General features: G+C 34.7%; 1 protein-coding gene across 1 annotated transcript; it reads right to left on the reverse strand.

Moving 5' to 3' along the window:
* Positions 1–6,805: 6,805 nt before the first annotated feature.
* On the reverse strand, positions 6,806–11,858 carry LOC133191770 (barrier-to-autointegration factor-like). The gene is made up of 3 exons (XM_061327506.1): positions 11,760–11,858; positions 8,892–9,029; positions 6,806–7,688 (listed from the first exon to the last, which is right to left on the reverse strand). The coding sequence occupies exons 2-3, from the start codon at positions 9,015–9,017 to the stop codon at positions 7,542–7,544; spliced, it is 273 nt and encodes a 90-aa protein (XP_061183490.1). The 5' UTR covers positions 9,018–9,029; positions 11,760–11,858; the 3' UTR covers positions 6,806–7,541.
* Between the last annotated feature and the right edge of the window lie 22 nt (positions 11,859–11,880).

Raw genomic sequence — 11,880 nt, forward strand, 5'->3', positions numbered from 1 at the left:
TACAACTTAGTACATATATATTTAAAATATTGCATACTTATATTTATATCCAGTATGTAGGAGTTGCCCTCAGAAAAGAGAGATAACTCTCACTGAGGTTAATGAATATTATGAATAAGGCATCCTGACTTAACACTTCACATAAATAATTACAAAACCAGTGGCGTAGCTTCCATTGAAGCACGGAAGCACGTGCTTCCACATTGTTCGGTGGGGGGAAATGAATTCATAAAAAGTTACAATGCTTTTCAAAAATAAATTTGAAACACTCTCCGAAGAAAATACTGAAATGTAGAAAAAGTTTGCATTATTTGTTTAATATTTTAATTTTTTAATTTATATTAAATTTATGAATATCATTTCTATATGTAATTCATAAGACTCAAGGTCATGAAAACATTCATGTATAATTGAAATTTCAAAAGCATTTTATAAAGGATAATACATACTTAGTGTAAGATGTATAACATTGAATATATGTAAAATGCATGTAGGTCTATAACAGGCTAATAATAAGGACATCTGGGAGAACTGCTGCTAAAAAAGTATTTAGAAAAAACAAACAAACATTTAACATTTTATGGTTTAAAATGTTATTAACCTTTTGTCTAAAATGCACCAGCTTCCAGGGGCTTCGCCGCCAGAGTCCCCAGGACTTCGCCTTGGTCCCACGGGGGCTCTGTGCCCCCACCCCCCCGGCATTTTATGCTTCCACATTGATCGACCCCAAGCTACGCCACTGAAAACGTATATTAAATTCTCAGTAGGTTGGAATTGCTTTCGCTTCCGGTGCAACTGAACCAAAATTTATCTATTTTAGAAATTTAATAAATCATTACACAAATTTAAACTGACAAACGACTTAATTGAATTTAAAAAACCAATTAACGCTCCATGCGAGGATCGAACCAATAAGTTCTCGATTCCTGAGTGCTCCGTACTGGTAACACATACTACTGAGCTATCATCTCTGCGTAAAGAATATGGATTTTAAAACGACATTGAAGCACCGTCTACAAATAGGTTTTTTAGGGGGGTGGGGTCTTTTTTTGGTCTCTGGGTCTTCTCTTCATTTTATTTACCGAATGTTTGCTCGTTTCTTTGAATTAAAATGCACAAAAATGAATTTTAAAATCATGAAGAGATGACCCAAAGATAGCATTTTTTTTTTATGAAAAACATGTTTTGAAAAATGTTGCGTTTTGTACCAATGACTCATCAAGTCATATTTCAAGTTATTTTTTAGCAAATCAAAACACAATATCGATAAAACATTTCCCTCTCCCTTGTCACAGTAATCCGATGCGTCAAATGAATGTTAAAATTACATTTGACAGATCAATGAAATTTTAACTTTTCAAGTGTGCACAGATCCATGTCGAATGCCAATCAAATGAGACCTCCTTCTTTGCAAATAAACTCCGAAACGCTTGTACCAGAGTTCATACTTTTTTCTCCCCTTATAATACACTAAGTATAAGGTGATGCCGTTAACTATATTCAGATTTCATTCGCATTGTTATTATCTTGAGTTAAATTAAAAGTCTACTTTCGCTGAAATCGCAAAAAAAGAGAGTACGGTGGTGGGCACGGTTGGCGGATCTAAGTTACTGACATTTTTTAATGAAACTGACGGAGAGTTTTTAATGAACACCATATCGTCCAGAAGTCAAATGCAAAACCAGAGGCTTTCCTGAAAACTGAACACAAATTAGGAGGCGTAAATTCATCTTTGAGAGCTGTTGGATAGGACACATCTAGGGATGAATTAAAGTAGAGTTGAAAGAGGTAAACAATACCATATTGAATCTTCAAAAGGCGATGACGTCCATTGGAGGAGCTCAAAGAGCTTAAACAAAACATGGTGATCTAGAAAAGGACAAAAGGACAAAGAAGACTGATTGGAAGAAAGACGCTTCTTGTTATAACTGTGGCAAGATGGGGCATCTCAAAAAGAAAAGCCCTAGAATTTCAATGCAGTGCAGAGAGGAACAAAGCAAACAAAAGAGCCATGCAAAAAGGAGTCTCCTGAAAAAGTAAGGGTTACTTGGGATGCTGGTATTTTTGTTAAAGCATCTATTGATGGTTTTGATTTGAATATATTGGTTGACACAGGAACTACACTGTCTCTTTTGACTAAACATGTATATGATAAACTTCTCGAAAACAACAACTCAGTTGAAACTTTAAAGAAAGTCAGCCAACCAGTGATATCAGCAAGGAATGACCCTCTTACAATTAATGGGAAACTCGGTGTCCCAATCCTTATAAGTATTGTCTTGTATAGCACCGAAGTTGTTTTTAGAGAGTTGACTGTCGATGCAATTATAAGGTTAGACTAACTTTTTGATCGGAAATAAGTGTGTTGTCGACTTGACAACTCAGATTTTGGATGTTAGCGGAAAAACCTCATCTTTGAATAAAGCGGGTCATACTGGATGTTACCGTGTTACTACTTTGGCAGACACCATCGATATACCACCTAGATCTGAAATTGTCTCGAGTTGCAACAAGGAGCCATTGCCAAGAGGTTTAGGGATACTAGAGGAGATAAAGATTTTTTTAAAATCTGAAAGAGGGATAATTGGCAAAGTGTTTGCCACAAACCAAAACTCGGTTCCTTCGTTGTCGACTGATCAATCATAGTCCAAACGTACAAGTCATCCATAGTGGAACTGCCATTGCAAACTTAACACCAGCTGATGGCATAGTAGAGGGATCGCATAAAGCACCAATAAAACATTTGAAGGAATTACCCAAAGCTCTCAGAGAATTGCTTGATAGACCAAGCAAGGGACTGAGCCAGCAATAGACGGATCATTACTCTTGCAGAATGTGAATTTTTTTTTCTAAAGATAACAGTGATTTTGGAAGGGACAGATATTGTAATGCATTCCATAAATACAGGGTGAAGAGTACCAGTAAGACAGCCTCTTCAAGGAATTCCTGTTCATTGGAAGGACAATACCGGTATAGACAAACAAATTGATTAGATGCTCAAGTCAGATGTCATGGAAGAATCAACAAGTCCTTGGGCGGCCAGAGTAGCTCTTGCTCGAAAGAAAGATTGGAGCCTTCGATTTTGCGTAGATTATAGAAAAATTGAACGACGTTACTATCAAGAACGCCTATCCTCTTCCGAGGATAGATGAGTCCTTAAATCCTGCTGTTTTCAGGATCCTGCTGGTTCTCAACCCTTGATCTCTCATCGGGATATTGGAAAATTGAAGTAGATCCAAAAATAGCGTTTATTACAAAAAAGGGTTTATATCAGTTCAAGGTAATGCCGTTCGGACTTTGCAATGCTCCAGCGACCTTCGAACGGCTCATGGAGACAGTCCTGTGTGGTCTCCAATGGGAGATATGTCTTTTATCATACTTCTGGTAAAACATTTCCTAAATAAAGTTAAGAAAGTAAAGTAACATTTTTTCTATAGTCTGAAAATTTCACGTCTAGCAAAGCTATCGGGGTGTAGTTTGTGCTATCCAACCCTCGGAAAATTTTCATTCAATTTTGAGACCAATTTTGACTTCCTGCGATCATCTATAGACTGATGATGTCAGTAGCATTGTGACGACCTCAGGATTTCAGCTCATTCTTTCAGTGTTATCTTAATCCAAATACTTGTTCGAAACTTTTATAATTATTCTTTTCATGTTTTTTCTATGAAACTGTAGTATCAGGTAATCCAACCCTCAGAAATTATGATATACATCAGTATAATGAAACGCTTATCCACTGGTTGTGAGTGGGATAGCTCTTTCATCAAACCCTTGACATTAACTATCCCCCTCGGGCAAGCTCTCGAGGAATAGTCCCTGTCGCGGGTTTGATAAAAGGGCTATCCCACTCACAACCAGAGGATAAGTGTAAAATATATATCGATGATTGTTTAGCAAAACCTTTGAAGAAATGACAGAGAATCTCCAGAAGGTCTTTGATCGATAACAGTTAGCTAGGCTCAAATTGAGAGCAAAGAAATAATTGGACAGAAAGCTGAATATCTTGGACATATTATCTCTAAGGCTAGGGTAGCAACAGATCCTAAAAAGGAAGAAGCTACCAAACACTGGGTAGAACCGACATCTATTAAAGAAGTGAGATCATTCACTGGGGTATGCAGCTACTACCGGCGGTTTGTGAAAGACTTCGGAAAGATTGTAAAACCTTTACACAATCTAACAAACAAAGATGCCAAATTTAAGTGGACTGAGGAATGTCAGTCGGCATTTGATAAATTGAAAAGTTTTTTGGTTAATTAACCCATACTCGCTTTCCCTGACTTCAGTAAGCCTTTCGTTCTTGACCAGATGCGAGCGACATGGCCATAGGAGCTGTTCTTATCACAGAGCCAGAACGGATCTGAGAGAGTCCTAGAGTATCGCTCTGCCTTGCTGAGTGTTCGACTAGCTTCGTCTGTTTCGTAAAATACTTAAAGACACTATCTGTTTGGACGGAGATCTGTGGTCCGTACTGATCATGGCTCGCTACGATGGCTCCTCAATTTCAAACAACCAGAAAGCCAACAAGCGCTTTGGATGGAGATTTTGGGCATGTATGAGATGACTGTCGAATGAAATATGAAGATAACGAACAGCATTCAAGCTCGAAAGTCCAATGAAACGATACAAATTTGAAGCAGAGCAACACGGATCTCAAAATTTAGAGGTGGGATCAGGTGCCATGGAGGAGTGAGCATCCCCTGCCGACCGGTCACACCTGCCGTGTGCTCCTTGTCATGATCGGGTAATAACGGAGAAATCCGTAGACAGTTCAGTGTATAAATAATGGCCTAACAATTAGTATGAAAAACGTAAGTCAGCATTTGACTCAATGATAGGTTGTATGTGCTGACAAGGTCATTGTATCGTCCGTAAAGCTTGCGAAAAGATGACTTCAAACGAGACTGTTGATATCCTTGTTTCATCAACTTGTTTGTCAATAGCTTGCCTCGTTTTAGAAATTGTTCATACGTAGACCATGCTCTTGCATAAATCGTTATGATTTTATGGATAATAATTACAGTGTGAAACAGTTATGAATATATAAAACTGAAAAGTTGGTAGAACTGGGAAAAATTGTTTTGAATATGCTACAGCTGCGAATGACAACGATATTTTTTCTACACTTTGGATTTCTTGTTGTTGTCCATCACTGCGCCGTGCATCTCCAGAAATCATTGGTATCATCACGTGACGAACATCCAGGGTGGAAAATTTCATGACATTCATCACCGATTTTGATGAATCAGTTGTACTGAAAGTATGTGCCATTTGAATTGTCTATCTTGCAACTTGTTGTGTATGTGCGTTTTTTTAAAATTTCATTTTGGTGGCGGGGGGGGGGGGATACTTTGAAATAAAAAATTTGTACATTCTTCAGCTTTGAAAATCTTTTATTTCACTTTGAAAGTACTTTTTTTAAAATGCTTAATTTTATTTGCGGCCGATTTGAAGTTTTGCATCAATCATTTTGTACTGATTTTTATAATGCTTTTTCATTATATGACATGGGAAGAGATTTTCAATGATGCAATAAAATACCTATGTACCAACTAAGCCCCGCTCTAGGGCCATGAATTTCGCAAGTTTTGTAAAAGGTTGAGTACTCATTACATGGCCAGATCCAGAATAGTTTAGGTGGTGATGGTGGTGGTGTGTGTAGGGGGGGGGGGGGCATACTTGCTAAAACAAAATAATTCTGACTCAAAAATGTTTACATTCTTGTCTAATCGCAAAAACTCTTCCTACCAACTTTACGAGGGACCCTTGTTTCTTACAGGAGTACAGTCCCTTTCGATTACTTTATTATTTAAATAACACTGAAAATCGGGGGGGGGGGGATCTTTGCATGCATTTATTAATCATAATGCATGCAATTTTGGTTCAGCAAACTGTTGGAACGCCTACTACACAGAGGTGTAGCATTAGTTCATCTCAACTTCATGAAGGTGACCTAAAACTTGGCTAAAATTTGTTCAGCCGTTCCTGAGAAGAGGTTGAAAACGTTCAAGCTTTCTGACTAAGGGACAAGCACAACGTTGAAAATGAGTGTCTAACTAAAATTTGTTGAGAAAGACGAAAATACTCCATAGACTGAAACTGCTTCACAATCTGGCTGGTTTGTGATTTATTAGAAGAAATGTTATCATAGCAAGTGCTTTTATTTAAGAACAGACGACACAAACAAACTTTTTTTTCAAAAACCAAGAAAATAACCATTTTAGTCATGTTTATTTAAGTATAATGAGTAAGTTTAACCGCATAGATTTTAATTTTTCATTCAAAATTTCACAATAATGTCCTATATAGTGAAAATGTATAGATTTATAAGGGTGATTGCAGAAAGGTAGAATTTTGAACATCATAGAAAGTTTACAATTTCTTGATATTTTAGAAATTTGATATTTGCATCAATTACAACCAAAATAGGTCCAAAAATATATTCCAATCCAGGCATCCATTTTCTGTTTGCATCATCTGTCCTTAAATAACAAAATATGAGGGCATTCACATAATATCCTAATGCTGTTGCAAACTATTTATTTTTCTTAGTACTTGACTATTCTTTATGCATTTCTTTGAATGCACATTTATATGGGATTCAATCTTTTTTTACTGGTATTTATATTGTGGGCATAAAAATGAAATGTAATGAGGAAAAAAACCCAGTCTTTAAAATCATCAGCTACATATATAATCTTAGCAATGGTAGATTAAATATTGGAAAGGATTTTAAATTAATATGTCACTTGAATTAATTAAAAGGAAGAAACATGACAATATGAACAAAAGAACAATAATCTCAGCTTAGGCATTTTTTGTAATATTGATATACAATATACCACAACACAATTTGTACACATTAACTATTGAACTTCAAATACGTCAAATTGTTAAGCATTACACGTAGAGAAAAAAGAATAAGATTTCAAGAAAAATGACCAGTCAGCAAGGCCCCAATGAAGAAAACCTTGTATAATTAATAGTAATGATGGGGGGTGACAGCAATCATGAAAGTACAAAAAGATTAAATTAAGGAAAAAGAACCAGAGAGATGGACAACCAAAATTACTGTTAAAACATTAATTTGAACATAATATTTTATCTGAAAACAAAATTTTGAGGGAAAAGGGAAAACTAAATGGTTGGACTGATACAATTTCTAGGGGTTAACTACAGTACAATTTCTTGCAAGACTCCTGCTGATTAAAGCAAGAAGCACAAACTGCAACAATGTTACCATGAATGCATACAAACTCTAATACCGTGGGTAGATAATAAGCATATAATCACTAACATATTATCATCTTCCTAATTATATATAGAGCAAATAATTAATTTTTGATCTCCATCAACATGAGTAACATTAAAAACCTTAATTACATAAACATAAAAAATTAAATAAAACAGTATTATTTGATATTACTGCAACTTTAAGAATGCTCATTTCATAATTGTTTGCAGTTGGTAATGTATAAATGACCTATTCCCATCTTCACTGATGAAAGGCTTCCAAGTAAGTTTGCATTATTACTTTTTCACAGGAAATTGTCACACCAGTCTTTAAGACACCGGAAACAATCTTCCTGTTGTTTAGCATTGGCACCACACACTTCTTTTAACCAGTCCTTGAACATCTCTTCATCCTTCTTCAGGACTAAAAACTGTCCCAGAACTACATAAGCCTAGAGAGAAAAATAAAAAATACATTTAACAGAGTACACTTTAAGTTGAGCTTTTCATATATAAATCAATATTTTTAATTCTTGACTGCCTTATTTATACAATATTTGAAGCACAAGCAATGCTATATAATTTTTGGTTGCACAGTCATATGGAATGCTTAAAGGGGCTTGGACACAGATTTGAAGTTAATATTTTCTAAAATTTTCAGAATATTTACATGTTGTTAGAGCATTTCAGACTGATGTATTATAAAAGCGTGTTTAGAAACTTCTTTTATCTGAAAATTATAACTTTGAATTTCTGGACATATTTGTTTGACACACATCCTTAAACTTTCATGAAGTAAAATTTATCTTTAATATTTAAGAAAAATGGAAAAGTTCTTGCGTATTGATAAAGAAAAAAATTTAAATCTGTAATCCAGAAAATTTAGAGTCGATATGAGAGAAAGCAAAACTGTCAGTCCGTGTTCAGTGACGTGTGTAGAGTTAACAAATTGAACACACACAGTAAAATGTGTATTAATACATAAACAATACTCCTGCCCATGTTTACAAACACAGATGTTTGACATACTGTGATGAAGAAGGTCTTGTCACTGAATTTTAAAAATTTTCAATAAAGTTCAATTCATTAAACTGAAGTTATTTTTTTTAAATAAAAATAGAAATTTAAAATTGTACATGAAACAGCAATGCAACTGTGTCCAGGCCCTTTAAAAAAAAGTCCACCAATATGAATGGTTTTTTTAGCATTAGAGCAAGTATCACATGATCCAGATTTTACTGAAATTTGATAAAGGAAGTAAAGCAAAATAAAAAAATCTCTACAATTTTAATGAGAATATACACCAGGAAACTATTTTCAATATAAAATATAGTTATAGATCTATAGTTGAACTTCGGTATCTCAAACACCGATATTTTGAATATCATGGATACGTCGAAATGATTTGGAAGTCACGGTAACTTATTCTTTAACTATTTTACCCTTGATATCTCGAATCCTCGGATATCTCGAAGTTTTTTTCTTCGCCCCATCGAGTTCAAGAGTTTAAAGGGGGCATATATATGTTTTTCATCACAGGAACATCTATACACACACGTCTCATAACCACAGACATCATTTTTTTCTATATTTATTACAATGGTTTTTTTCATAAGGAAACACAGTCAGTTTATTATAATAGTAACAATACAAACCAAATCAAAACCATTTTCAATAAGTCTTCCTCCAAGTGTTGGTCCAATGCCTGCCAATTCTGTCACAGGCTTTTCTGCCATTGGCTCCTGAACAAAATTCTTGTGTTTCTGTGATGTTGAAGACATTTTCTTGTGAATCTAAAAGAGAGTGAATAAAAATATTAGGATAATCTGATATCTATATAAAATCAATCAATTTAATGACTACAATCAGCATTACAAGGGGGAACATAGCAACAAGACATATAAAAGTATGACTAGTCATTTGTTTAAGCAATTTTCTTGAGTACCAGTTCAGGATATGGTCAGACCCCTGAGTGAGTCCAATCTAAATTGTCAAATTTTCTTGCATAACAATAAATGATGACTGCACTTAAGGACATGCGAAATTTGCAACAAAATAAACTTTCAAAACAAGCATTTTTCTTTTCATTGCAAGAATGGTCAACGTCCAATCTACAACTTTATGTAATTACATTTAATAAAAGTGTGTATTTATGAAGTTCGAATCTGTTTTCAAAGGGAGGGGTCCTCACAATTTCTTGAATCTCCGTTCGATAATGAGGACGCCCACTTTTTTACTGACTTTATACATAGGACTCAGGGCATGTTTGTCTATTGTTCTACGTTTAACAGTATTTGTATATTTGCATAAATAATAATGTGTCAAAAGGAGATTAATAGACAAATATGCGCTCATGGTAAAAAAAGAGAAAAAAACTGCTTCTTCTTACATTTGCTCTCTGTGTTGTAACCAAGGACTGTGACATATGGAATATTATGATTCACCACATGATTTCTTACCTCAGGTAACTTTGTGAATACTAAATTCCGTCACGTGACTTGTAAGGTAGCATGTTTTGTGCTAACTAGGACATTGTGTTCGAACACATTAAGTCATCTGGCATTGATATAAAATCTGCTTTAATCACATTGACGTGCTCATATTGTTAATTTCATTTTAAAACCTTTGTCAGAAGTGTATTTGTACCATACAGAATGGAGAGGGAGATTGGAAAGAGTGATCACGTAATTTTTTTCAAACATGCCATTGTTATTTATCAAGTCTAATTTTAGACCCATTCTTACAATGTTAGCTCCACCTCTCATGCATATCTAATGTTCAATCAAGGACAGGTAAGTGTAAATTCACTATATTTGGAAAGCAGTAAGGATAAAAAACATTGAATCACTTTATTGTATCACAGTCTAAAATCATTTTAAGATTTAAATTTGGTTCCAAATTGACAGGATTCTTTCATAAACATACAAAAGTGAAATAAGGTTTAGATATAAAAGCAACAAAAGCAGAGCTCCAGATAAGGTGCGTATTTGCAGAAATATGCATTGATTTTTTCAAAATACGCATTGAAAATTAAAACAGGGCATACACTTACGCATTAGCAATCATAAATAAGCATTACACTACAAAAGTACTGCATGCATGTACGACAGATTGAATGATACAAGTACTAATTATGTGAATTGAGGTCAGCTCAGTGTTTGAATTTTTATCAAAATAAAATTTTGATTTATAAGCGTATTCGGAATAACCTAGGCTGATTTCCAGTTCGGGAGAAAGATTTGAATATTAAATACTCGCATTTTGTCTGAAAATATCACAGATTTCTACTGTTCAAATAACATCCAAATTTTCGTTCTTGATGTGTACGCGTCGATATTGTCAAAATTCCGCAAAAAGACGCATGGTGTCTAATTTATCCTTTATCACTGTTTATTAAACAGTTCTTATATATTTACCATTTTCTGTAGCAATAATATCATCTAAAGTCCGCCGACAACCTTTATTAATTGTATGAAAATAAATGCTTTTTGGCTTTCCACATGGCTCCTTTGCTATAAATAGCGCCACACGACTTTTAATGCAAACGGGGAGTAACTTTTACCTCGAGCGATGCCAACAATTTATATAGCAAATCCTAATATATTTCATTAACCTAATTGATAAATGCAGAAACTGTTCTTTTTTTACATTCCTCTTTCAAAAACGCTTATTTCGATAACAATCTAAAAACACATTGGATGTCAAAAAGAGCAATATAGATTTTGCTGAAAAGTAAAATCTGCATTGATTTGAAAATCAGGGAGTAAATACACTTTGAGGTAAAAAATTATCTGGAGCTCTGCAAAAGCAACCGAAAAGGACCCCAAAACAGGCGTTAAGTGCAGTCATCCTTTGTTACTGATCTGTCCCATTTGCAGAAATAGATCGGATGTGTGCCTTGTGAAATTTTATTGCAAAAGCTAAACGTCCTTGTCATTATTGCTCAAACCAAGGCACTTGTTTCATTCAGTTTGGGTTATCGACACAGGTGCTTGTGAACAGGACCTCCACCCTCCCGAATGTAAACCTCAGGTCCAAGGATATTTTTATTTGTCTTTCATAAATTAAGCTTCTAGTACACAATTACTGTACAATGTATTTCATATGGAAATTAAAAAAAAAAAAACGAAGAATAAATGTTTTATTAAGAAAATCAATATCGCGGTATTAAAATATAAAGAAGGTAAGTCACTTTGATTTGTTTACAATCCTAGAGAAACGAAAGTAAAAAGTTCAACTGTTGTCTTCAATTTCATAGAATCTGATCACAGGGACATCTTATCCGCTATATTCTCTATTACACATATATTTCACAGAACGGAGCGGATAAGATGCCTCTTTGATCCGACGCGCGTAATAGAATGAATTGGTTAAATTGAAAGTCTCACGGGCCGTAATTTTAAAACATTTCCAAAGGATTATAGAAGGGGCCAGGCCCTAGGCTTAACTATCACATGACCCTTGTACCGAACATAAACATCAAAGAAGTGTCTAAGTACATTACAAAGAAAAAAATATTTTACCTGGACACCCTTTTAGCAGAATACTACTATCTCTTAATACTTTCGCTTTCGTACTAAACCCTTGCTTTTTTTAAAGCCTATTTTTGGCGCTAAGTCATTCAAGATTGGTTTCGTATTCTCC

Source organism: Saccostrea echinata, unplaced genomic scaffold (genome assembly GCF_033153115.1).
Source record: "Saccostrea echinata isolate AGI-Se365-2 ecotype Australia unplaced genomic scaffold, CSIRO_AGI_Sech_v1 ptg000024l, whole genome shotgun sequence".
Lineage (NCBI taxonomy): Eukaryota > Metazoa > Mollusca > Bivalvia > Ostreida > Ostreidae > Saccostrea > Saccostrea echinata.